The sequence below is a fragment of the Syngnathus acus genome, chromosome 11 (genome assembly GCF_901709675.1).
Source record: "Syngnathus acus chromosome 11, fSynAcu1.2, whole genome shotgun sequence".
Lineage (NCBI taxonomy): Eukaryota > Metazoa > Chordata > Actinopteri > Syngnathiformes > Syngnathidae > Syngnathus > Syngnathus acus.
Window position 1 is genome coordinate 6,551,615 of NC_051096.1, and position 27,150 is coordinate 6,578,764.

General features: G+C 43.8%; 3 protein-coding genes and 2 long non-coding RNA genes across 11 annotated transcripts; 2 read left to right on the plus strand and 3 right to left on the minus strand.

Annotated features, from left to right (window-relative positions):
* Positions 1-12: 12 nt before the first annotated feature.
* LOC119129855 lies at positions 13-1,408 on the plus strand. Its single transcript, XR_005099310.1, has 2 exons — positions 13-247; positions 1,064-1,408. It is a non-coding gene; the product is annotated as an uncharacterized LOC119129855 (long non-coding RNA).
* Positions 1,409-1,442: 34 nt separating this feature from the next.
* Positions 1,443-27,103, minus strand: hoxa3a (homeobox A3a). Of its 7 annotated transcripts, none has more exons than XM_037263174.1 (7): positions 26,833-27,103; positions 24,794-24,932; positions 19,297-19,424; positions 15,241-15,369; positions 7,773-7,815; positions 4,436-4,982; positions 1,443-2,988 (listed from the first exon to the last, which is right to left on the minus strand). In XM_037263174.1, the coding sequence occupies exons 6-7, from the start codon at positions 4,863-4,865 to the stop codon at positions 2,243-2,245; spliced, it is 1,176 nt and encodes a 391-aa protein (XP_037119069.1). In that variant the 5' UTR covers positions 4,866-4,982; positions 7,773-7,815; positions 15,241-15,369; positions 19,297-19,424; positions 24,794-24,932; positions 26,833-27,103; the 3' UTR covers positions 1,443-2,242. The 7 variants fall into 7 exon arrangements, with proteins under 7 accessions (XP_037119069.1, XP_037119070.1, XP_037119068.1 ...); XM_037263175.1 differs by lacking the exon at positions 26,833-27,103 and adding an exon at positions 10,684-10,728 and having other exon boundaries at positions 24,794-25,866; XM_037263173.1 differs by lacking the exon at positions 26,833-27,103 and having other exon boundaries at positions 24,794-25,866.
* On the plus strand, positions 6,956-10,198 carry LOC119129856. Its single transcript, XR_005099311.1, has 2 exons — positions 6,956-7,200; positions 9,755-10,198. It is a non-coding gene; the product is annotated as an uncharacterized LOC119129856 (long non-coding RNA).
* hoxa4a (homeobox A4a) lies at positions 11,891-15,209 on the minus strand. Its single transcript, XM_037263185.1, has 2 exons — positions 13,461-15,209; positions 11,891-12,990 (listed from the first exon to the last, which is right to left on the minus strand). The coding sequence occupies exons 1-2, from the start codon at positions 13,876-13,878 to the stop codon at positions 12,647-12,649; spliced, it is 762 nt and encodes a 253-aa protein (XP_037119080.1). The 5' UTR covers positions 13,879-15,209; the 3' UTR covers positions 11,891-12,646.
* Positions 19,907-22,477, minus strand: hoxa5a (homeobox A5a). The gene is made up of 2 exons (XM_037263183.1): positions 21,218-22,477; positions 19,907-20,767 (listed from the first exon to the last, which is right to left on the minus strand). Exons 1-2 carry the CDS (start codon positions 21,891-21,893, stop codon positions 20,520-20,522), a joined length of 924 nt encoding a protein of 307 aa, XP_037119078.1. The 5' UTR covers positions 21,894-22,477; the 3' UTR covers positions 19,907-20,519.
* Positions 27,104-27,150: the final 47 nt, after the last annotated feature.

The following is a 27,150-nucleotide window of genomic DNA, read 5'->3' on the forward strand; positions in this document are numbered from 1 at the left end:
GCGATCAATCTTACTCGCCAAAAGGTCTGACAGCTCGGTGCCCTCACAACACATTTAAGGCTTCTAACTCTCCCCCGGATCAAATGCAGCCAGGAAGCGGCGAGAAACACTGGTCGCTCAGATTAGAACCATTTTCTGCACCTTCTAGCCCGAGCTGTCGCTGGAGGGATGTTTTAAAAGATAAATAAGAATCGGACAAGGCGTGTGCGTATTTCCTTGCGGGGGGAAGGCAGTGAACACACCACGGGTGAGTATCGAGAATGTATTCACCTGGATTTTATCGGGCTTATCTCGAACTGGAACGTGATTTAGAAACTTACATGGAGATTTTTTTTCACATATCGAAGCATTTTAGTGTGGGGAAGGTTGCCATAGGGAAGTTTGGAATTACGCACAGGCTTTGTGTAACGAAAGGAGTGGGTGGAGGCTTTTTTTCCTGGTGAGCCTACACGTATTGCAACAAGAGCGATTTATCACACGGATGTGAATATATTGCAAAACAGGGTTTATACTTTCGGTTTAAATGGAGCCAAGGTGGCACATATGGGTCAAATCAGTGCCTCGTGCGAATGCACAAGTCCAGCTTTGACACACCATGGTTCAATTGTTCCAGGGTTCCCTGCTCACCATATGTCATGGCTGCTAATGCCCTGTTATATCAATCATATTCAGATTGAAAATGATTTTTTTTAGCGGGGGTGACATGATCGAGGATTTAAAAAATATATTTGCACAATAAAAAAAATTGTTTGGGGGAAGCACTATATGAGATTGCAATTTTTTTTCATGAGCACAAACATGGGCTTACATTGTCTATTTAGAACACTTTTTTTTCTTTTTAAAGTAATACTCAAAGGGATTTCACCCCGAATCGTTTTCATTTTAAATGTTGCAAAGAAATTCTAACTGTAATTTAATTCCCTTTAGCCATCATCCTAACGATGCATTTGGACTTTTCGCTACGAATTCACTTGGTGCTCTGGCCACATTTGACCGACTCGAAACATATTCAGGGACATTAGTTTTCCAACGATTTCTCATTTATATTGTTGTCTACTTGCAGGGCCTTGCTGAAGGGTCCGGCGCCTGACATTTTTATTATTATGGATGTGCCCACGCGGATGAGATGAGAGGAGGGAAGAAGCAGGCCACCCGAGAGTTTTCTTCACGTCTCATCAGGAAGAGAGGGAAATAAATTATGCAGCTTTTTTTCTTTTTTGCATGTAACCGCCATTCCCTGTTATTTTTCTGAACGATATTAATGCTACATTTTTGTAAACAAAAATAATTTGCTGCGCATTTAATTATGGGTGGACTTTTTACGGACTACTTTGCTTGGCGAATGTGTAACAATTCTTATTATGTTTTTTTTTTTTCAATAAAAAATAAATATGCATTCTGATGTGAATTAATTTGTATGAATTAAAACAAATATGCTTTGATTGTATTTCTATTGTTTTATTTACTTCTTCGAACTGGAGCAGCATGGAATGTATGAAAGGGGTTTGTCGTGTTTTATCTGTTCAATAACGAAACGACTAAAGTGTATCCTTCCTTCCACCCTTATTGCGTCGACTGATTGATTTGACATTCTGTAGGAAAATTAATAAACACAAAATATTTAATCGAAGAAGAAGGGTGGAAGTGGAGATAAGTTGAAAACGGGAGTTGGGGGGTGGGGGCGGGGTGAACCCAGTGAGCTTCTCGCTAGGGTGTCAAATAATACCAGGACTACTTTTAACACTAAACAAAAATAAATAACATCAGAATGTCCAAATAGAACAACTCAAACAAAAAGGGTTGCATCCTAACCTCGTATACCCTTATTTCGGACAAATGCATTTCTTTCACGTATGCCATATGGATCCTTTCACAAGTGCAACAAAATGCATTTTAAAAAAAACTTCAAATGCGGATAAATAAGCTCACATTTAAAAAAAAACGAATAACATGTTTCATAATACCCTGTTTGAATTTGAAAAAACATTTAAAAATAGATTAAATAGGCATTGGCTCTCGACGTTCTCCTCGAGCCCTCCGAAATGTCTTCAAAAAAAAAGATTATTTATCCTATACGCTACTTCACACATCATCAAACTAAAAGAAACCTTGAGGGGAAAAAAGAGAGCGCGAGTTTGAAATGGTAGACGCAGTGTGCACGCACACAAAGAAAAGACGGTGATGCGGTCCGGAGGTGGCTTCTAGACAATGGGCGGAGTGATACAGACTGCGCCGCGCACCGCTACAGATGAGTCAGTTTGGGCGCCTCCTGGATTCTTCCCTGAGAGTATTGCGGTGTAAGGTCTGTGTACGTGGGCGTGGGATCGCACACGCCGTGGTGCTGACTGCTCCCCATCGTGATTGCTCCATTGTAGTCCATGTTGGAGGACGGCGGGTGCGGGAGGTGCGTGAGCCCAAAAACGGAAGCCCCGGAGTTGGCCATGGGTTCCACGTAACCACCATAAACGGGGCTACCTTGCATGTGCGTGCCGTAGTTGCCCCCCTGCAGGGGGTGCGCGTCATATTCGGGCGTGGCCGAGTCGGGATACCGCTTGTGGGAGTTGTTCAGACCGGAGGGGGGGTATGACGTGGCCATGCCGTACGCGTTTTGATGATTCTTATTGTACGACGTCGGCGACTGGGACTCATAAGGAACACTGTTGACGAGCGAATGCATAGAGCTGAGGTATCCTCCACCGGAAGGGGGGCCCACTGGACTGCGAGGGGACTGCCCCCCAGGGGAAGGCATCATCCCCACACCCTTCTGATCCTTCTTGTATTTCATCCTGCGGTTCTGGAACCAGATTTTGATCTGTCTTTCTGTCAGGTTGAGCAGGTTGGCCATCTCCACCCTCCGAGGTCTGCAAAGGTAGCGGTTAAAGTGGAACTCCTTCTCCAACTCCACGAGCTGGGCGCTGGTGTAAGCCGTCCTGGCCCTCTTGGAGGCGGCCGACCCAGGAGGACTCTTGTCTCCCGGGCAACTCTCCACTGTGAGGGGATGGAGGAGGAGGAGGAGGAGGAGGAGGGTGTCAATCAGTAATCCATTACAGGCAGGATAGTGAGAGTGAAAGCAGAACACAGCTGATAACAAAACTACAGGAGTGTGTGTTTGCTTACTGGATAAATACACTCACGGGCCACAACATGGACATCAACATTTTTTCAGTCACAACACTCTTAAAATGCTCGGTGAGAAATAAATCAATTTTGGTCCAAATGAATGGGGGCATGGCTGTATAAATACAAAACATTACATATATAAAAGCCATATAGTGGGCCACATGGTTTCTTTTTAACATTTCCCCCCGGGCCGCGTATAATGATTTGGTGGGCCGGATCTAACCCCCGTGCCTCAGGTTTGATCCTTATGACTTGCAGCATAAGTATTATAGGAATACGCCTCATTAATGCAGTTCTACACGTTAACCACAAAAATGAGCCCCTGCCTGTCAGTGTCAACTAGAAGGGCGTAATTACACTTGGTGTAACTTCAATTCATGTTCGCACATGTGATGAAAATAACTTTTTGACTTCTGAGTGGAAAAAAAAAAAGTCTCTGCAAATACAAGTGAAGAATAGTAGGCCAGTGTCTCTTTCAGGGTGTCCCTCGCTCCCTCCTCAGTCACACAGTAGCACACGCCTCAGGCACATTTCTCATTGTGTGCACAACTTCACAGATAAGCCTGCCTGCCCCTTCTTGTAGTCTGACTTCAGCAAAGCAAGGCACACTTGGAGTTTAATGGCAAGCGGCCAACAGCACATAGTAAATTTTACTACCTGTCGAGCCAAACATGGAGCAGAGGGTCCGTGGGATGACATAACCTCCGCGAGGAGCTCGTAAATTTATAGGCAGACAGAGACGTACATGAAACCAAATGATGATGATGTGCTACTCTTGTTAAGAAAATGGGCTACTTGTAGAGTTCAGCATGGCATGCTTTGCTGCTGGGACAACTGGCTCATGTTAGTGTGTTTGTTGACACATTGGGGACGCTATGTGATCAGTGCATGTGTATGTTTACAGTAGGCAAAGGTCATTTGCAGGGCAAGGGGGCAGCAAGCAAATGGTGGGATCTAGTCCCAAAGCATGGCCTTATTTAGTCTGCGCTAAGGGGGAGGGGGGTGGTTGCATGCTAACACGGGGGGGTCTTTAAAATCCCCTATTTGTCCTTTCCATACGGAATTTGGACGCCGTTAAAAGAACTACTCAGAGGTGTTGATTATTCCCCTCCGTGCTTCCTCAAGTCGCATGTAAAATTTCCCTCTATGTGACATTGAAGGCGCGGGGAAGAAGTGGGAACATTCCCTCCACTTGCTGTGGCCTTCACAGTGGGAGTATTATATTATGTGTGTTTTGACATACCCCCACCCCCCCTCCTCCTCTTCCCCCCTCCCCTAACGTCAATTTCATGGTGCAGGGTTGCGTGTGTTGTACCTGAACTGGCGCTATTTGCGGGTTTTTGCTTGGTGTTCTGGCGGGACTCCTTCATCCAGGGGAAGATCTGCTTGCCACGGGCGCCCGACGACGGCGAGCCGCTCTTGGCGCTCGGCTGCGCGCTGCCGTTGTTCTGGCCGGTATCGGAGGGGGAGCGCGAGGGTGGAGGGCTGCCCTCAGGATGACGCGCCTTGGACGGCGCGGCGGTGCCGCCGTCGCAGCTCTCCGCCTGCATCTCCAGCGGCTTGTGCAGAGGAGCCACCGAGCCGTCAGGAGACTGCAGGGAGCAGGCGGGTCGATGGTAGTCACTTTCCACATGAGAGGCGCGGGGATATTGGACCTGATTGGCATCATAACTGAAGCCATTTGCGCTTTGATACGGGTAGCCACTGTAAATTGCCGAGCTGTCGTAGTAGGTTGCCTTTTGCATCTCGCCGTTTCCCAATATTTATTTCACAAAGTGACAGGGTCTTGACACCCTTGTAGAAGAACATTGGCACCCCGTGGTCACGTGACGCCTCTCCGCCAATGGCCTCCTCGGGTGAACCTGGGGTTACAACAAGCACTGTGAGGAGACGAAATGGTGGCGATCCATCTTACTTTTCAATGCGGGCCTGACACTGCGCACTATAGGCGAGATACGGCCCGCCGCTTGTGCGCGCTATTACCGTTTACCTTCTGGCTTGCACCGGCCAACCTTCTATTACCATCTGTGCTAAGCAACATGCGCTCAAAAACACTTCACATTGCCAAATCAATTGCGGGAAAGAGAATGTCATTTTAAGACACCGCTCTTATTAGAAACGCTCCAAAATAACATTTAAAATTTCAGTCTGGGGGTGTAATATATTTACGTGTTGAGTAAGATCAATTTTTGTTGTCTGCGACGTTTCTCAGCCAAGCGTTAAAAAAAAAAGCGCATTCCCTTCCGTCTTGAGATAAAAGCTTTGGGGAAACCTGAAAAACCGGGTGGACATTCGTGCATCTTCAGGACCAGAATGTGAACTTTTGCTGTGCTGACCCATAATAATGGCGGCTGATGGTGTTGACGAGGCGGCTGACCATCCTGTTGGCGTGCCAGCGTCACTGGACCGAGCTCGGAACAACCGGCCACAATCGCTATCAAGCACTGACACCGCATAAGCAATTGGGGCCTAAAACTGACGTGAAACGCCATTAAGGTTAAATAAAATTGTATTATTAATACTAAACAATACGAACTAAGGTAGTAAACAAATCAAAACATTACAACAAAAAAATCGTACAAACGAACTACCGTGATTTTTGAATTGTTTTATCAGTTGAAACGTCTAACATGAAGTGGGCCGCTCACAGTCCTAAAAAATTATACTAGCTAAAAACAATATTAATAATAACAATAAACGAATATTTGTTTTTCTTAATGGTAATTTATGAGTCGTAATCTAAATGCAACCTTACATTTCATTCCTTTCGTACGAGTCAAGTAAGCATTAAGCCACATTAATTACAATGTATTTTGTTTTAAAACAAAATGAAACTACTAAAAAGTTTCTGCGCCAAATAAATACAATAAAAATACATTGGCGCAGCCGTTGCGTGACAAACAAGTAAATCTGCTCAAAATTGGGTCCGCTGAGCGAATAATTAAAGCAAAAGTAATCGTCTCGACTGTATCTGCAAGCCCGAGAAGACTTGGCCGATTTCTCCTAAAAACAAATCGGGTGGAGCAAACTGTGCATTAATCCCAAAAGAGCGACTGCGCGGAGTCAGGCTTGGTCTTGCGCGCTGCCGTGTGCTCCTCCACGTAAAGAGAAATCTGCGAGTGTGTGAACTCTTCCTGAACCGAGATCTAAGTCATACGGTGATAAATCACCGCTCGCGACACACAAACTCGGCCATTTAGAACCGAGGCAGCCTATTCCTGGCCTGCTTACCTTAACCTCTGACGACCAATGCAGAGCACCGAGCAATATTTTCTCATTCAGCGACGAAATCGATCAAAGTAGTAATCCAGAGGAAAGTTGAGGAGGCAGGGGCAGGGCTGCAGCAGCAAGCAGCAAGCGCCATGCGTGCAGGCGGCAACCACAACAAGAAGACTCGAGGAAGAGAGAGAGAGAGAAGCTCTCTGCTTTTTTTCTTCTTCTTCTCCTCTTCCCTTTCTTCCACCCTTCTCGTGTCTTCCCCACTCGACGTGGATGTGTACATGGAGATCACGAAAGCAGGCGGGTCAGCGAGATAACTCTTATCTGGCTTCAAGGGCTGAATTTATCTTCATGCCATTGGAAGCAATGCTTCTCCATAGTAATAATAAAAACACGCATGCACGCAGCCTGTGCGCGGGGCTATACGAAGCTGGACCGGACTTCTTGCGTGATCGTGCGGACACCAGTGAACTGGCCCGAACCGCAGCGTCACACCATAGACAAGAAAAATTATGCAAATGAAGTAGCGCCTTGGAAAGGCAGTTCAAATCAAGTGGCTGCCTCTCCTCCTCCTCCTCCCCCAACCAAATGAGGGAGAGAGAGAGAGAGAGAGAAAGAGAGCGAGAGAAGAGGCAGAGAAAAGGAACATAATCACAAACAGTATGCGAGAAGATCCTGATTCTTTTTTTTTTTATTTACTGCCTCTCCGCATCATTTTGGAGGGAAATTGGCGAAATGAACCTTTAATATTTTGAGATCATGTTTGAAATTACACTTGGATGTACTAGCAAGTGAGGCCACTCAGCGTGGAGCAGAAGAGGGGAAGAGAGCGCGCGCGTGCAGGGGGAATCCCTCTGCGTGGTAATGTTGTCTTTTTTTCTTTAAGAGAAAGAAACACGTCTTGTCAGCTTTACTACCCAAAAAAAAAAGTCGAAAATACGCGTGGGATGGTGAGTGGGCCAAAAAATTCACGCGTGAGGATTTTTTTTTAGCTACCTCGGCTTAATTATTGACCTCTTTGTGCTGTGTTCAAACTGCTGATTCTCTTATTTTTAATGCGAGTATAAAGGAGGTTAAAAGTCATCGAGGTGGGGGAGAAAACTAGCCGAAGGAAAAAGGCCGGTAAACAGATGTAGAAAATATATAAATATGTAACGCACGTGCACATGGCTGGAGTCGAAATGGCTTTTTGAAAGGAGCGAGGCAGCGCTCCAAGAGCCTTCCTCGTCACGTTTATAGTGACAAATTACACCTCGCAGACAAGTGGAAGAGAAGGAATTATTGCTCCCGGCCTGCTGGTGTTGCACATCCAAAGAAAAGTCACACACTGCTTCTGTCAGGCCTTTGGTGGGCGTGCTACTTATTATTTAAAAAAAAAAAAATGGAATAAGCAGCCATCACAAGATAAATCAATAAAGACGATATAGACTTACCGGAGTAGTTGCGCGCGTGAGGTGGCTTTATGGGCCCGGATTTCTGCAACAGAGAAGGGGAATTATGATAAACATTTTTATTTCTGCAAGATTTTTTCTTTTATTATTTTTTGTTATTGCACAAATAGTCACATTTCGGGAAAGACGCAATAGCAAAACATTTTTGTAATAAATATTTTTACAAAATATATTAGTTAAAAAAACATTTGTTACAAATGCGGTTTTAATAGCCCTTTTGGGTTCAAACTCACCCCCCAAAAAATGAAACTAATATTTACAAACCTGAATGAAATCTCGTCGTCTCTCTGTTTAGTAATCCAAGCAAGAAGATGAAAATAGCTTATGCAAATATGCTGTTTGTTGTTTCCCTCTCGGCCGGTAAGCATTTTCCCCCACAAACGGATCGAATAGTCATTAGCTGCGGAGCACCATCTTCCCCAAGTCCCCGCGCCCATAAATCACGCCGGAGCGCCGTGACCTCAGCGCGGCCGAGCCGTCCTGCGTGGCACTCCGTCTTCCATTATAGCCTCGTTCCCCCCCCTGTGGAACGACACAACCCCACAGCGTTCACCTACTTTTTGGATGCGGGATTTGATTCCTTACGGAAATCACCTTGATGGAGCGTTTAGGTGCAAATATTGTTTGGGTTTCCACTGCAGTATTTAAATAAAATATTGTGCAAATTATCCACAAATTTGCCAAGCTATTTTTTCAAAACAGAAAACACCATTTAAATTCCAAATGATTGTAGAAATATATTAAATTTAAAGTGACAACCATTCGACACAATGTTTCACACGTGACCTACATTTGCAAATAAGGCTAAATATGATCTTATAAATATATATAATTGGCCTAAAAATCTCCCTTTATACTGACCTGTGCCTCTCGCTGCAATAATTCACCACAGAAAGGAACAATTGGCGGAAATGCCTCAAAATAAAATCCATCCTCCCAAAGCTCAGGCTCTCTACGCGTGGAAAAACATATCCGTCCGTGACAGCCGTGTACTACATACACACACACACGCGACAAAAAAACGGGAGCGTTTCTCCTATTTGATTGCGCCTCTTTTCCTTTTTTTTTGTTTTTCTACCCAGCCAGGTCTCCCTTCGTGGAAAGTGGGATTGTAATGATCATCATATGGCCGCATCGTAGCTCCGGTTTGCTCGCCGCAGCAAGAACATGGAGCAGTGTCACGTGACTTAAATGCCTTTTATTTAAGTCGGTGAATCATTAACGGACACACTGAGATGCGATACAAAGCAGGATTCTGTCACACGCGTTTGGGATTTCCACGCGCACTGTTGAAGAAGTGCTGCTCTTGAATTACTTTCCTTTTTGTGTGTAATACTAAAAGTAGTCTGATCCTTCACGCCGGATTTCAAGAACATGTTCGCGTGGATCATTCATTACTCTCAAGTGTGGATTTAAGAAACTCAGTGTCGCCCCCTTCCACTGTGGTGGCTGTTCAATTTGGATGCAACTCATAATACTAATCACTTCGGAGGCAAACTGCATATTGGGTGTAAAAAAAAAATAATTTGGTTGGCTGCCAGCACCGACGGAGTGCGCCACTCGCGCGCCATGGTAAGTATCTGGCGCCCGGAATGCCAAAAACGTTGCCAACATGGCCGGAAGAGCCTCTCTCTCTATCTCTTGCTCTCTCTCTTTGCTCGGCACCGTTTGGCGCTTGTTTTCAGTCAACACCGAGAAGCGGGCGTGGAAAAATGCCACCACAACAATTAATCACTCGTGGACAACGTCCCATGCACACTCCCTCCCCACCCCGGCCCAACCTTTTGTGTTCCCAAACTTGAGTGGTAAACTTTTAAAAGGCAAGAACGGGGGCGTAAAAGTTACTCTTACGAACGGGAGAGTTGACTTTTACGCACGGCAGAATTGTAACTTTTACGCACGGAAAAGCTGTTATCCGGTATGTGTCTTAAATATTTTTGTTCTTTTTTTCTTTTTTTTTACAGATGGATTTTTTTCACAAGGATTAACTTGGCGTGGACGGGATGAGATTTTGTCCCACCTTTCGTCACTCTACGTGAACTTTCCCGTGACCCGGGCTGAAGAGATTCAAGTGCGGACTGGGACGAAAAGCAAACTCCGTCTGTTATACAGCATTTTTGTCCCATTTTAGCAGCTAGCTTCGTGAACATTACTGTATATCTTATTGGGGAGGTGTTTTTTGAGTTAAGCTAAGCTTCTTATCATGTCAGCAAGGGTGGGTTCAAAGATCCCTTGGACGATGGCCAGAAGAACAAGAAGCATATCTTTGCGCAATGTTGACATGCGGCTCTTAACAGGCAGCTAAAGTGAAGATAGTCCACTCTGCAAGCACTCCGGGTCAACATCAGGAATAATTGAATTTCTGTTTTTTTTTCTTCTTCATAATAAAGTTGATTTGTAGCGCTGGATTCAGTCTCTTTTTTTAATTTGAACTATCAACAATTTTCAGGGGTATTGAAATTTAAAAGGGGAGAAAAATAACTGCAAAAATAGCGGCGAACAAGCTAACTTAAGCCTCGAGTGCACTCTGTTAACGATTAACAAGGCAATGCAGTCCATTGTTTTCTTTTTGAATGGACCTTTCATTTGGAGTTGTCCTGACAGCTTTCAAATGCATTGCCGTTGCTTTTATACTGCTGCTAAATCAAATACACGAGATATACACATGAAATTTCATGTGTGCTTTTAAATGTTGATTGCCTTGTATAAATATTGGATCAACTACATTATTATTATTCACTGTAGTTCAAATCGTGATTCAATATCAGATCACTCGAAGTTATAAAATGTTATAAGGAGCTTTGATTATAGCCAAATTTACAGCTCCATTCTACTTTTATTAAATAGGTTTTAAATTTCAAATCTAAAAAAATAAAGGCTTCAAACTACTCACAAGCCATGACGGTCAGTGTGGAGCAGAGGAGATGTGACGCACGCCCTGAAGAGATCACATGAAATGAAAATAAGGCACATTTTCACATCTATTTCTAACCCCGGCCCATTCATTATTCAACGAGCCATGCGAATGGGCAAATTAAAATTTCAGCACTTTGGAAGTGACCTCTATTGGCAAATGACTTGAAGATTGTAATTGGACTTCTTCGTGGAGTGTGCGCAAAATCGGTGTCATTCACACTCACCGCCATTTTTTTTTTTTTGCAGTCTTCATGCATGTATGTGCTGGCAGAGCAGTTTTTAGGACAACTGCAGTGAACATAAATCATAAAAACGCACCATCAGGCATGACGCAAAATATTTCAGGGATTAAAAAAAAAATGTAATTCGTGCCCACTAATCACTACAAAAACATTGGTTGTCTCGTACAAAAGCAACACGTTTCTCCCCCTTTGTTCCAAACTGACTGGGGTGTCTCTTTGGATGAATTCATGGCTGAGGTTCACACCTTCAAAACGGCCTTTTTTTTTTGTCCACAGTGCCGTCTCGGGGTCAATCTAAAACGCAAAGAAAAGACTCTCGGGGGTCTCAGCGCTGATGTATGGTCTGAACATTGTATGTGTCGAGAGGTCAGGGGTCATAAGAAGGGCTGTGGACCGGCGATTGGTCAGAATCGGCCGTGTCCCTTAGTTGAACCCGTCATTGTTTGGATGTAGCAGGTAGTGACCAACACTCACACTCGGGTGCACTGAGGCTGGCTGAGGTCGCCTTGTAATGGCGAGGGAAAACAATCTGATGCAGTTGACAATTTCGGTTTGTGTCTAAGGTGTCAAAAGTCAAGCTTGTGACAAGCCTTTGGGAAAGCACTTTGTGAGTGCTGGGGTTTTAAATTACAGCCGAGCATGTTTAGGAAGAAAAAAAAAAATCACAGGAGGAGGCGTCTCAAAATTAAATCTGACTTTGAACATTGCAATATTTTTTTTTTTGTATTGTAAATTAAAAACGAGACACTGTAATCGCAATTTGTCAAAATCATCTCCAATTTCTTAACACAAAATATATTAATAATTGTAAATAACTTTTTTTTTGTACAAATAACACCATAATAAAATAAAACCAGACTTGGAAAAAAAACGATCGACTTTTACGCACGGCTTTGTTGCGCGCTAATCCGCCATTTCGAATAACAATCAAAAGCCATCCCCAGCATTACAAGTGAACATTTATTTCACAAGGACATATTCAGTCTACACTACAGCACAGGGGTCACTAGTGAGACGGCACAACCACGAATGTATATTCACAGTTTAGAACAACACGTGAGACGCACGAGCACGAAGCAAATATTGAAGAGCGCACGAACGAACTAACAACCAAAAAGTCTCTACCTGTAGAAATGCAATCCTCGTTGTGCCTTCAATCATGATTTGTCTATATATGTACATTACAATATGGGCAGGTCACCTGGACTATACATTCAGCACTCGAACACACACCGTGACTACAATGGAACTCCTAAAGAAATGCTTTTTAAATCATAACGTTCAAGTATATTAAAATTTCTTCGTGAAAAATAAAAAAATAAAAATAAACCATCCATAAGGAAAGGATTCAAGCCTCCTCACCCATTCGGCCATTTCTAACTGAAATGCAACACGTTTTTTTTTTTTTTGTTTGTTTGTTTTTATCCATGTGACTGTGCGTTATCCTTCATTCGTAAAAAAATAAAAATACAAAAAAAAAGAAAATATATGAACCCTTCAGTCGCCGTTGTGGGATTAAAAAAAAAAAAAAAAAAAAATCAAGCTTATGTGAAGAAGCGAAAGACGACCGCAGAGTGGAAGGAGACGAAGGGCAAAATACACCAAAATATTCACTGGGTCCTTCCTTCTATTTCCACTTGTGTTCTTTGCCATCTCAGTCTTGTTTGGGGTTTTATTTAACACGGGGTGGGCTGTGCACTATAAAGCAACTGTGCACGGTGTGGGCACGAGCTGCTGGCCTGTTTTCATCTGCTGTTGTTGGGCCCCAGAAGAAGACGACGAGGAGGAGGAGGACGAGGAGGCCGAATTGGAGCGGATCTTAGTATTAGGAAGCTTGTGCTCCTTCTTCCACTTCATGCGGCGGTTCTGAAACCAGATCTTGACCTGGCGCTCGGACAGGCACATTGTGTGCGCTATCTCCACCCGCCTGCGCCGCGTCAGGTAGCGGTTGAAGTGGAATTCCTTTTCCAGCTCCAGAGCCTGCTGGCGGGTGTAGGCAGTGCGGGACCTCTTGGGCACTCCTCCGGTGTAACTGGCATTGACTGAGGTGGAGGTTGAAGGGAGGAGGAAGAAGGGGGGGGGGGGGGGGTCGCACACATGCAGGCAAACAGGCAGGTGTTAACACACAATTCCGAGATTCTCTCCAGAAAGCAATAAAGCACCCTCCAGTTGCGTGGACCGTACTTGCTTGCATGTTTTACGCATGCACGCCCGCACGCACGCACAAGCATCCGGGGACAGCTGACGCTTAAGAAAGATTAAGTAAACTGCGGGAATCGGATATTACACTTTGGCTTCATTCCAGTGGAGGAGGTAGTTTGGGATAAAAAGCAACAAAGGCGCATGAGCCCCGACAGACGAACACAGGCAATAAAATTTACGAGGGTCCTTAATTACCGACCCCGCTGCTCCATAGTCGTAAATTGCAGCCGCAAAGTGGCTGCCTGCTACCAGCGCTGCCTTCAGTGGCTCCTCCACGCCTGCGTACGCGTGAACCGCGATGACAACTCACCGGTGTTAACGTGGACCTTTTTCATCCAGGGATACACCACCGGCTCTTTGCCCTTCACCGCGCCGGGGTAGACCTCACCGGCGAGGCTGCAGTCCTTAATGGCCCCCGCTCCGCCGTCCGGGGCCGACGCGAGGCGCGGTCCGTGGTTTTGAGCGAGCGTTTGCGGCTGCGCCGTGGAGTGGTGGCCGTCGTTGAAATCATCCAGTCCGGCGGTGGGGACGTTGGTGTAATCGTAGCCCGGTTCCGTGTAGTTGGACCTGGGGTAGGATGGCTCTTCGTGATGGGGGAAGCCCGTGTCTTTTGGCCGCTCGTAGTAGTCCCCCGGGTTGGGGATGTATCCGCCCTGCTGGTATTCGTCGCATGGAGGAAAGGACGGCTCGATATAGTTGGAGTTTATCAAGTAGGAACTCATGGTCATTAATTTGTGAAGTGCAACAATACTAATTTTTATCGCGCTGTCGTTTTTCTGATCTCCACAAAACCCTCCTACTCGCTGTCAAATGTACAAAGTTGCGTGGTCACGTGAGCGGGGCCACCAATCAGCGCGCGTCCTGCGGGCATCATGTAAACAGGAACCAATGGAAAGCATGGCACTGGCACCAGCAGAACCTCTCCGGACTGCCTTACGTAGCTCTTTTCCTTGTTAAATCTCATTATAGAAAAGAAAAACCAATCAAGATTCTTGTTGACTGCACGGCGTCAAACTTATGTGGGCGAGGCTTCGCGTGGAAAAGAGAAAAAAGCTAAAAAGTACAAGAATCTAGCCAGAAATATACTTTCATAATCACAGATTTCAGATTATGAATATGCATGCTGCCTGTGTGCAGGTTTGCAAAATGCTGCTGAAAACTTACAAGCACGAGTGTTAAATAAACATTTATACTCTACCATCATCAAAATGTTCACGGACAATGACTTGCACAGACCAGCTTGCATTGAACCGCACCAGCGGTTATAAAAATACACAAAACACCTCGCACGATTGCACGTACGCAAAAAAAAAATACCTTTCATTTTGCCTCTGTCCAAGCCGCACCAACGAGGCAACCCACGCCGATACGAATCTGATTTTTCTCATGTCCTTGCATATCTCTCAACTCATCAATAAACACTATTTGAAGCATGGAAGACAATTTCTTTCAAAGAAATATTGTCACACTGATTGGACAAATGTATTCTGAAAGGCTCACCAAGAAACAATTGCAAACATGCAGCATCTATGTGGCAACACAATCGCCTGCAAAACAAAGAGCTGGGGATGTTTTGCTCTCTGACAAGGACGAAGGACAGCACTGGGAAACACACAAAACAGACTAAGGACACAAAATGGGCGAAAAATAAATACATTGTGTCTTTAGTCTGCCAGTGGCTTTCCATTTGCCATATGTAATAACATATGTAAATTATATATATTTATATATTCAGCCCACATTTACAATATTCAGTAGGTCGAAAAATGCCTTATACAAACACTTCAAGGTTCAGTTTGAAAATAGGACCCATACGCAAACAGCAGTGACCATGCATGTAATAATAATAATAATAATAATAATAAAATAATAATAATAATAATAATAATACAGATTTAAAGTAGCTTGTGCTAAAAGTTTTTGCCTGACTCCAAGGTATAATAATAATGATTTTCCTTAAATTATGCTGCTATTTTCATTTTTGGGGGGGACATTTTTCCAGTTGTGCAAAAAAACAATTCCCTTGTATTGTAAAAATGTACAGCAATGATCCCCAAATGTCTTCTTTTGTATAGATCAAAGTTTCTGACCTTGTTGCTGGCCATCAGGGATCACGTGCAGTCCGCGCTGCTGCCTGTCCATCGTGGAGGTGAGTCAATTTCCTTCAACCATTTTCTCCAAGATGCTCCAAATCTTCACTGTCGGCATCAACAAGGCCTCTGCATGCACAAACAAGAAGCCCAAACTTGAGAAATATCCCAACGCGTTTCCTTACTCCCCATCGTCCCTTTTTTCTCCCTCCCGAGTGCCCCCTTTTCTGTCTTCACTCCCCCCCAAACACAGATAACTTGTGCCTGACCCCAAACTGACACAGTTTCCATTTTGTTTCTGATTAATCTTGCCCATTGACAGTCTTTGTTAAACAACAAGGCGTGCCCCCTTCTTCCAAAGGGGCGACATTTTCATATCAGTTAGACGCGCTGACCCGCTCTTCACCCCAGACTTGGACTTCTGGCCAACTGTGGACCGCTTTTTAAAAATCTTAACCAACAAACACAAGTTTGATTTTGGATGCAAGGGACTGAAAAATCTAACTGAGCTTGCAAGCGGAATATTGCACATTAACGTGTCAACATCAATGCAGAGGAGGAATTTACAACCTGCTGCCATTGATTCTACAGAGCTTCTGTTTAAATATGGGCCGGGGGCAGCTGGGCTATTAGCCCCTTACTGTAAGTTATCCTTGAGTGAAATAATGCTTACATGCTTGGACGCTCTGTTGCACTTGTTGCTTTTCGCTATCACGTTCATAAAAATGTAACCAGTCGAATTTATATTGAAGGCCTTGCAAGGTGAGCCTGAATTCATCACTGAAAAGTGCATTTAAAAAAATTAGCACCTCGAGTGGAAATTAAATGCAGCAAAATAATTATTTTGTGCAGTATGGCGTTCAAACCAAAGTAGTTTACAAGCTTGCGCGGTGTGTGGAAACGAGCTAGACGACCGTGCTGTCTCAACTCAGCGAACATAAACCGACAAGTGAAGGTCTGCTGAGCTAAGATACATCATGATGACACTTTACTGTAAATTTAGATTATGAGTGAAGTGCTGTGGCGATCGTGACAAATTGCAGGTGGCTCACACAAGGTCTCTTGTCTATATATAATCAGAATGAATGTACTTCTGTATCCAGTATGGATTATTCTGAAGGGGGGCATCATAAAATAAAATGAATGTGGTCAAAAATGCATGATGCTGAGGACTGCTAAAAGATGCAAAGAATTGTGAAATGCGCAAATATGCATTTAAAAAATGAAGTGGTGCTTAAAGTGTGCAAAAAATATTGTTTTTATTAGTTTAATGTAATATCTGACGTGCAAAAATTGATTTGTGACTAACTTGAAAATTATTACTATCAATAAACTTATTTTTAAAATGAATTGTGTTCAATAAATACGATCAAATTATTTACATTGTTGTGTTTGCTGTGTGGATTTTTTTTTTAAAGTCTCCATTTATTTTACTGACCAGTCTTGTGGTATTGCGGCTTTGAACGTCACATTAAAGTTTTATTTGACCTTTTCACAACTCATTCATGTACTTTTCAAATCACAGAATTTTCGTTCCGCCAATATTTTGCAATATTTTCATTTTCCCGTACTCTACCTAAAAGCAAAAGCGCACAATTATGGAATCAAATTCTGTTTTTTAACCCCGTCTTTGTGAGCGCAAAAAAAAACATCTGTTCCATTTCTGCTCCCCTAAAAGCGTTCTATTCAACACGATCAGGATGCGAGAGGCTAAATGATTTTTAAGGGGACCGGGGGCTCAGTTTGGGGGGGCTTCCCATTACGCGGTGACCGGGTCGAGTGTATCAATCCTGAAAATGCAAATGGCGCACCCCCGTCTCCAAACATATCAAATGCAATTTATTCAAAGGAAATTCACCAATCAAGCGCGATAATAAAACGCCAGCCACTCAATCTTGTTGCCGGGGACGGCTGGGGGAGGGTGGGGGTCCCACCTCCCGAACGCGGGGTCACCGTGCATACAGGGTTCACCTGGAGTGCACCCCGCAACATATGTAATTCAAAGCTATTCTGCCTTTTGTGTGGACGAGTCAAGATCGCTATTATGAGGCTGCAGGCATCAAGCTGATGACGGAGACTCGCTGCAGCTCAACTTTTGACCCCAATTTTTCCTCTTCTCTCTCCTGCTATCTCGCTCTCGTCAGAGGTGGCCCATTGAGGCACCCCCCGCACCCCAAAAAAAAATTGGACAATCTCAACGTGAAGCCTACCATCATTTCCATCAAAGTAATGGATAGGAAAAACCTGCACCAGTTGCGTGATGCTTCCAAGATTTTTTTTTAAGGCTAAGACGGCAAAATATGCAAATAAAGTAGCACATTTGAGGCTAAAGGAGCCAGACTGTTGTCTTTCAACAGCTTTTTTTTAAGCATCCTGTGTGTTTATTTACGCGCATCACTCTTATCAGGACAAGGCCAAGGAAGCGTGCTATTAGGTTTCCTGCATGTGCTCTACACACATTTGCAGGCTGACAGTGAACTTGGCCTAAAGCGAGCTCTGCTGGTGGCTCGGAGAGGATGCAGATTTATCTTAGAGCTGGGAGACTGACCTGCGCGTGAACCCGCTCAGGCTGGCAGCGTGCCGCGCAATCATTTGACGTATTGGCTCGGATTTTCATTTCTAAAAAAGCCCAGCTCGCTTTCTCTCCCCTTTGAGAGTGCATGTGCGCTGTGTTTTATTGTCATTGTGTTAGCAGCACAAAGCTGCATAACCTCACATTGCATGGTGACTTCGCCCAATGAGAAATGTGCAATATGCATCGGATATATGGCTTGATTGAATTGTTTTGGGAAAAGAGAGGAAAAATATCCGTCTGATGTCTTGAAAGGTCATTAAAATGAGGAAGTGACGTCAAAGAATGTAACAATGCATGGAGCCCTTTGAACACAAGGGTGCGGAAAATATTTGAACAATTGATTATTTTATTTAAGTCAAGAGAGCCCCAATTTAAAAAATGGAGTTACTTGGGGAGAAAATCGCTGAATGAAAAAAAGTCAATTCAATTCAGTCTTTTTCATTCATTTGTTTTCAACATTTTTAAGTCAAGACAAATTTATTTAGCTCTCTTCACGCACATTTTTATAACTTTGGGTCCACTTGGCTTTCATTTTACTTGGATAATATTGTTCTACTGTCTTATAGTAAATACATACAGGAAAAAAAATATTGAAGAAAAAAAAAAAAATCAACATTTGATTTAAATCAAAGAGCCCAGTTGCATCAATTCAACCTTTTTTTGGATCGACTGAAATTCAACACATAAAAAACTTTTGTTTTTAGCAAGCACGCTGTCATTTTTAAACGATATTGTGAGCGTAAATTAAAAATGACTAAACAGGCAATTATGCTAACGACACACAGCAAGCAAGAACAAACTGGTGCGTGCATATTCTTTCATTGTTTGTCCTAAAAATCAAACTACAATGGCGTCTACGTTCCCCTGTCACCACAAAGCGAGAGTGACTTTTCCAAAAGGGGGCTGAGGGGGGTGTCATTTGAACTTTTCAACCCGAACACAAAATGACGTGGCTGACACAAAACGGAATTCCTTTTCAAACTTGTGTTTACTTGACACTGTTTACAGCCAAGCCCAAATACGCATGTGCGTAAAATGCACCAAACTTCCCATAAAAGTCATCACACAAACAATTCTGGCTCTGCATTGCGCACAAATAACTTGCTGTGGTGTCCTGTGAATTGTCCAATGTGATCAAATTGAGAGGCGGGGGAGGGGGGGGACGTACATCCTCTAAGACGAGAAGTTAGTGGGTGGAAATGGACCCAAAGATAATTATCCAACATGCAAAAATGGATTATGAGTCGCACCCCAGATGGAGGGAAACAAGTTACACGGGGAAGGAAGCAATTAAATGACCATGAGCCGGACCCAACCCTGCCTGCTCGCAACATCTGCCCAGACCAGAATTCAGCCCAGCATCGCTGACAAATTAGCGTAATGGACTAATTGGGAAAGATCGAGGCAGAGCGCACAATAATAAGGCTATTTAACACAGGCTCGCTTGTTCTCCGGCTACCGTTCGATGTGCACAAACTCACCCGGAGAGGAGCTCCTCATCCCGGCCATGCTTGCATGCACAGCAGGTCCGATCAGGTCCGGTCGGCTCCCGTCCGGTCCACTGAGCTCAAGTGGGCGCAGTGTTCTGGTCAAGACACTCCTCAAAGGGCTGCAAAAGGCAGAGTCAGACCAAGCCTCGTCGTCAGTGCGATTATATGTTATGTGCAATATACTGTCAACTCCCCAAAACCATAAAACTTACTTTAATGGCCACCACGTGACCGTTTATGGCCAGTGAGCCTATCTGGACGCGCTCCGGATGATTTTTACGATCTAATTCATAGACAAACCCCCCATTCATTAGCACCCCAATGTCGAAGAGCCTGAAAGGGGCCTAATAAGTTTACAGCTTGAAAACATCGAGCTGATGTTGCGGGAGGTGGAAAAAGACACTTTGGTGTGTTTGCTGTGTGCGCCCGATGAGGAACCCAAACAGCAGCAAGGTGAGTTCAAAATAAAATAAAAAGAATTAACATGCATTCGTTTCAAACCTGTTGATTTTCCTTAAAACGTGAGGGATTTAAATAAATATATATATATATATATATAAAAAAGAGCGCACCCCCTTGAGCAGCACGCAAATTAATGCAGTTCCAGTAAAAAGTTTATTATAATTGTCATGATGAACAGCAACAATGTCTTTACAGTACATTCTTGACTTCCAGTTTTTTAAAAAACATTTACAAAAAAAAGTTTGACACCACGGAGTTATATACGCGCGGATTTTAAACGAATGACAAAAAAAAAGAAGAAAATATTTGTGGAAAGCAATTCAAATTACAATGCGCAGCTATATGTACGCACACGTACAAACACTTTGCAGACTTTTGGCAGCTTTTATCGCAATATACACCACACAAATAAATACAATACACATAATATACTGTAGGTACACAGAAAATGGAGCGAAACAAGTAAGCTGAGTGTACATTGAGTGCATTCGCTGGTTAATAGGTAGCATTTTCTCCCTTCTTTTTTGTCTGAACAAGAAATAATTTAAACCAACATTTATTTCACCGTTTTGTCTAAATCTAAGCAGAAATGTACATTTAAAATGACCACTTTAAATGGAAATGTTGGCTAGCCATGTCTCTGCACCTCCAAGAGTTATGACATAACTTTTATTTTTGTCTCACTCCTTAGCAGGGGTGATGATGAGTGGGGTGGGTGGCTTGGGGTAGTGGGGGGGTCGGGGGGGTGATAATCAAGGCCTGTAGCCCCCCGCGCCTGCAGCCATACTCATGCTCTTCAGCTTGTTGTCCTTCTTCCACTTCATCCTGCGGTTCTGGAACCAGATTTTGATTTGTCTCTCCGAGAGGCACAGGGCGTGCGCGATCTCGATCCTCCGCCTGCGGGTCAGGTAGCGGTTGAAGTGGAACTCCTTTTCCAGTTCCAGGGTCTGGTAGCGGGTATAGGCGGTCCGGGCACGCTTGCCCTCTGGACCGGACAGATCTTGGAAATGCAAAAAGGGAAAAGGGTGTGTGTTAAATCACGTGTAACGCGATTCAAAGTGGGAAGGAGCCTTACTGCTAATAAACTCGTAAATTATTTAATTTAAAAAAAAAATACAGATTATGGTCTTAAAAATTAGCATAGGTGTGCACCATGCACTTGAAATTCGCCCACATTTAGCATGCGTATTTTTGCAAGAAAGGCCATTCTGTGAACATAAAAAATACACTCTAGCGCCCACCAAATTCAACATGTTTGACTTTTTAAGTGTTAATGTATTTTCTCCAAAAGAAAATACTGCACATTTTGAGGAAGTCCGGAACAAAGTATGACTTTTACGCAATACATTATTTTTCCATATTGGTCACACGCAAAAATAACATGACCCATGCATGGGAAAAGTCTGCCCTTTTCTTCCCCCTGGCTACATGAAGAGAAAATAAAGTTTACCGTGACTTATGTGCAGTTTCCTCATCCACGGATATATCTGAGGCTGGGTCGGGTCGCTGGCATTCTGTGGCGTGCCGGGCGCGCTTCCCGTGGGCTTCTCTTCGTCCAAGGGGGACCCTTTGGGCGCACAGTCCCGAGCGTGCAGCAGATTGCCCCCGCCGGAGCCGGAGCACGGGCCCGGGCTCGGAAGTGAGTTTTTCACGGCTCGGTGCTGGGTACGAGACTCGCTGACCTGCGTGGAGCCGGCCACCGAGGACGAGCACGGGATCGGGTCAGGCGCGGGGGACAGAGCCGAGTTGGCGGAGCTGCTGGCGACGGGCTGAGTGTACCTGACCGGCTCCGCCGAGGGGGTGGCGGCCGTCGAGTGGCTCGGAGAGAAGGCGGCCGTGCGCTCGTTGGCCACAAAGTGTCCGGTGGCGGGCCGGCCGACGCTCAAGTCCATTCCGTTATAGCCATAACCGTACCTGCCGGAGTGCATGGCCGTGGAGTCGCTGTATTGCTCGTCGGCCGAACTATGCTCTCCATAATTATGTAACTGGAAGTCCGCGCCATTGGGATAGCGACCGCAGAATGAGTTCACAAAATAGGAGCTCATTTGTTGACAATTCCTCCACTCGCTGTGTATCGCTGCTGTTTTACGCGTATTATTGTTATTATTGCAAGAGGAGAAAAGCATCAAGCAAGCGTGCTTGATTTGTGGCTCTTATGCTTTAGCGCGTCCTATAGCAGCCTTGCACAATTTATGATGAATTATGGAAATGAGTGGGCCATGGACTTGATTCTCTCTTACGTAGGCACCCAAATATGGGGTACGGCGGAGTATCACGTGCTTTTGTTGACCAGTCGTAAATCCTGCTTGGTGACCTCCGGAGGTAAACTCACGCGGGGTGGGGATGAGGAGGACTCGCTAGCTCAGGGCGAACTTTGCGTTGTCGTGGTGCGCCATCCTCTGGCGCAACTGTTTGCACTGAATCTGCGAGCGGGGTCATTGGGAGGTTAACGAGCATTGCGGCAAAAAAACGCGGACGCGCTGCTTGGAAACAATACAAGACGAGCAGGCGTGCTGGGAATGCAATATCTGCAGCCCAAGGCTTGCGTTCACCCATCACAAACCTGGTGCGCGTATTAGCAAGGCGAGGAGTGCCAATTGACCATTTAATAGAATAAAAGCCATTCTAAGGATATTTCGCAGCCATCAACATGATCGTAAAACATTTGCGCGAGACGTCTATGAGGGACACTAATAAAAGAAAAAAAGAGCATAACTCATACATACCAACAGTATGCAATTTGGGAGTTGCATCACACACATTCATTTAATTGGATATGGATTACGCGCGTTCGTACAACCAATACAAAAATAAATGACAAACACATATATGTGATTGTTATTTATTATGTAAACCTGTTTGTGTTCCAATTTGATTATAATTAGTCGTTAACAATCATTTCGAGCCTTTGCCCAAAAATACAGATCTTTTGGACAGGTAAAATTGGTTTATGCATTGTCACAAATCTGCGATCCAAATTATTATATTACGAGAGTAAATAAATATGCAGTACACATAGATAGGCTATATAATTATGCAGGTACACTCATTGTGTATATGTATTTGTATTAGTACACACACACACACACACACACACACATTTGAAACTATTGTACTCCTTTTTTTTCTCGTGTAAACAAAGGAAATAAAAATACGATGGCACTTATTGGTAAATATTAAATATGAAGAAACAGAACAAAATTAAAAGGCTATTTTGAGTATATACCTTCTCGTCTACTATTCAGTTCAGTTCAATGTATCTTTCCAAAGGAGGAGTTCGTCTTGCAGGCAATATAAAAGACAGTTAGGACACTTTAGAAACAGTGAATACGATTTGAAACTGCACCGTGGAGGCACACTAGACAGTTGGAAAAAAAAAAATAGACAGCTACTCTTTTTGCTAAAGCTTTCTGCGGTACTTCATGTGCGCTTACTACTATCGATCAGGGGGCCAAATGAGTCTATGGCACTGTTTGTCCTATGTAAAAAAAAAAAAAAAGAAAAAACGTAAAACATATCTATATTTATCATAGTATTTTTAAATCAGCACGAGCATATTACTGAATAGCATCTGCCAATCTAACTGTTCCCTATATATTTATTCAAACGGCGTTTGAATTGCGTAGGCTACAACAAAGCACACAAAAAGCGTCTAAGCAGGAAACTAAATAAAAACTACGGCAGCAACCCCGTTTGGTCACATGCACACTTGTGGAATTTTTATGGCACCCCTTGCCTCTTTGTGAGCATGTGAAGTGGCTTTTGGGTTCATGCTTCCTAACCCCTAAACACCTTTGCCGCTGTGCACAGGTCCAAGATACAGATTTAAAAACAGAAAAGGGGAAATATTAATATAAAGGCTGCTGGTCTTAGATAATGCATGGTAGCTCCTAAAACGTATACTTGATTCGCCAATGCGTGGACAGTGAAGTGTGTGCGCGTTTCCTACAACAGCTGATTTATGACAGGCCAATGGCAGCTAAGTTCCCACGAAACCATTTCCCCCAAGTCGAGACAAGGACACACCCAGGAGCTAAAAAGAGGCCATGGAGAGGGGGGGAAAAAACAGGAGTGGTCGTGAAGCAATAATAGGGCGGCAGTGCACTCTGCAGGCTCCTCATGTACACGCTTTGCAAAATATTAACAAGTATATTTAAATAATTGGTTGACGTAATTTGACATTCTACAAAGCACAAAATTACACAACATGCACAAATTCTAGGGGATATTTCTAAAAACGTTATGACAGTTTGATCCTCGTTAATCTGATCATGTTGAACTATATTAAATTTGTCACATGATTGCTTTGCAGCTGTATATATTTTTTATTCATTTTGATATTGCAAATTAAATACGTTTAATGGAGACATAACAAGAAAATCTAACTTTCATTACTGCAGTCATCTCTGTCAATCTGCGTTAATTGTACAATTACATTATTCTATATTGATAACTTTGTGTACTGTATGTCCAAATATATTCTTTATAGTGTATTTCTGCAACGAGTAACTGCAAACTGATAAGAAATTCAAATTGAACAGTGATTGTGATATGAGGTCAACAGTCAGGCATGCGAGTTTCGACACCATCTGTCTGTATGCAGTAAAAAAAAATATTTTATGATCCGCTGCGAATGCGCAGGCGCACTCCCGCAGAGCCCCAAACTTCAAACACATTTTTTCCCTTGCAATAGAGGTCAACGTGCTAATCTTTCCTCGTCAGACATTTTGAGACAAGCGCTTCAACCACGCATCCACAAGAGGGCGACACAAACACCCTCGTCTCCATAGCAGATCATCCACAACTGCGGCTCAAGCCCATCCCAGTTTAAAGTCAACGACATATAAACACGCGCAAGCGATGCAAAGGACAAACGAACATTACAAATCATATCAAATTATTTTTGGGATAATCAAGCAGCATCAATTACAATCAGCAAGCAGTAACAAATGAAGCATTAATAGTAACAAAATGGTTATTGACAGCATTACAGGCTAGCTCACAGAGTAAATATTTGCGCTCTTACCTATTGTGTTGGGTCCCATGACACAAGACTTGAGAGGGGATCCCGCGAGGAGGGGGCAGTGACACACCGGGACTCTTTCCACACATCTTGCCAAAAGCATCCAGTCACGTCTGAAAGGACGCTTCTGTGGCATCAAATCCTCCAAAGTGGGGGGGGGGAAAAGGACATGTGAGTGGTTGAGGTTGCAGAGAGTCACCGCGATGAAAACATCCGTGTAGGAGCGGGAGCCGGTTTAATGAAAGGCTGCTCTATTCCTCGATTGGAAATTATATATAAAAAGTTCATGTTCACTGCGCCTGACCACGTGACGAGGTGCAGCCAATGGGAGCCCGAGGTGGCTCGTAAAGCCGGATTGCCATGTTGTAAATTTCATAACAACAACGGATTATGGCCCAGTGCTGGAGGAAAAAGGGAGGGAGGAGAGAGGGGGGAGACGGAGGTGGAGGGAGTACAAAGGAGGAGGTCAACAGCAGGCGCCATCTTAGTGAGGGAAGAGGGAACGCAGAGTTCAACAGTAAATTCTCATTCTCCCTCAGCTTGCCTCGTCTCGCAGCTTCATAGTTTGCATTCCCAAAAGTGAAATGTTCCTCTTACCCCGAGCTACATTTTTTCCAGCGTGCGCGTCGTTTTGTACACACATCTGTACACAAAAGACTGAAGTAATTATTCCTCACCACAATAGGACCACATTTCCGCTATTAAAATAAAACAAATAATAACAAATTACCACACTGTGGGTGTTATTGTATTATTCCAGTAAATAATAGAAAACATTTTGGGTGGGTTACACTATAATTTAACCTCACGAACAAATCGTCGATGATTTGCAGTATAATGACTATAATTAAATATTTGAATTGTGTGTAATAATATTTAGTGGACACATATTTTCCTAGTTTAGCACAAAAACAAGGCACATTTACGAAGGAATTTGCACGCGCGCCTGTGTGTGTGTGTGTGTGCGCGCCTGTGTGTGTGTTTTGTGTTAGCAGGATATCGATTGCTGAGTCTAATCAGTATTTTATGTAGGTGCATGTTTAGTGAGTTTCTAAATGGGCGTATATTGATATATTGAATTTGTATACGTGTAAGAGGTGTTTTGCTCTAAACAAGCTGATTACTGATTAATTTGCAGCCACATAATCTGCATTTTAGACAAAAAACATATACTTCTGGACTCTCCAAAAGAGCTCACAGAATTCCATTTGAAATATTGATACGTTTGCGCGGTATAGGCGTGGCACGTTGCAGATAACTAATGTACTTTACAGCTCGGGTCCATTACATGAAGTGGATGAAGTGGCAAAATATCTCCATCCTGCTTCTCTGTTTCATGTAACCGAAGAACTTCTTTCCCGATTTCCCTGAAGTGGATCGTATGTTTATATAGAGCCATCGCTCTTTTGGATCTGGTAAAGACAACGCACGAGTTGATAAAAAAAAAAAATAATAAATAAATAAATCATGCAAATAAAATGACATTAAAATGAATTTTGTGACTGATTTTTGTTTTACTTGTAGGCTCTAAATTACATTCAATCCATCTGAAAATAAAATCAAATCATCAGTGCGATGTAAATCCACCTGACCGATATGCGACTGTCAATAGTGCTTATTGATTCGACATCGAAAGCAACGCGCTGGAAAAAATCCCAGCACTTTTTCTCCACTGACTGCAGCGAGGCCCAATTAGAAAGTAAAGCTTCAGAGTGCAGGAGAGCGATGTACACAAAAGGTCAGGGTTTTTTTACAACCACAAAGGGGATAAGAGGCTATGAGAGTAATAGGAGTGCACAGAAAACCCCCCAACGGCAAGGTCTATTGGTGCTGAACACAGAGGCGCTGACCAAATGAATTTATGGCTGCAAAACTCATTAGTTGCGCAATAAAACTTTTACGATTCCTCCCTTGCAACACCAGTGGCTTCACGAAATTAATTGAATCACCAATGGTTAGGCTAAGTATCCTTGTGTAGAAAAAAAAGAAGGAAGGAAGAGAAGAAAAAAAAAAAAGTCACACTTGGAGTTTGTCGCACATACCTGCCGTTTGCATCATCCAGGCTTGCATCCGGTGTTTATCCGGGCGGCTGGTGCAGGCTGCCGCAGAGCCGGATGGGAGCAGCTGTCGGGGAGCGCCGGACAAACGGGCTGGCCGCGGGTCCCGCCTCTGGCCTGGGCTGGGCTGGGCTGGACCTCCAGACGGGCTCGGTCAAACGCAACATCTCTCGCAGAGATCCTTCCACCGCACTGGACAGGACGCGATCTGGATGCTGCAAATTCCTCGGCTGTGTTTGAAAGCAGACAACCTATACACCGCCGTATATTTACCAAGAAGAGCAAGCACATAATAAGAAATCA

Excerpts from the sequence above, each read along its gene's own strand:
- hoxa4a (XM_037263185.1), bottom strand. The coding sequence starts at position 13,878 with ATGACCATGAGTTCCTACTTGATAAACTCCAACTATATCGAGCCGTCC. Across the intron at positions 12,991-13,460 it reads AAAGGTCCACGTTAACACCG|TCAATGCCAGTTACACCGGA; the intron begins GTGAGTTGTCAT and ends CCTCCACCTCAG.
- hoxa5a (XM_037263183.1), bottom strand. The coding sequence starts at position 21,893 with ATGCTTTTCTCCTCTTGCAATAATAACAATAATACGCGTAAAACAGCA. Across the intron at positions 20,768-21,217 it reads GAAACTGCACATAAGTCACG|ATCTGTCCGGTCCAGAGGGC; the intron begins GTAAACTTTATT and ends TGCATTTCCAAG.
- hoxa3a (XM_037263174.1), bottom strand. The coding sequence starts at position 4,865 with ATGCAAAAGGCAACCTACTACGACAGCTCGGCAATTTACAGTGGCTAC. Across the intron at positions 2,989-4,435 it reads CGCAAATAGCGCCAGTTCAG|TGGAGAGTTGCCCGGGAGAC; the intron begins GTACAACACACG and ends ATCCCCTCACAG.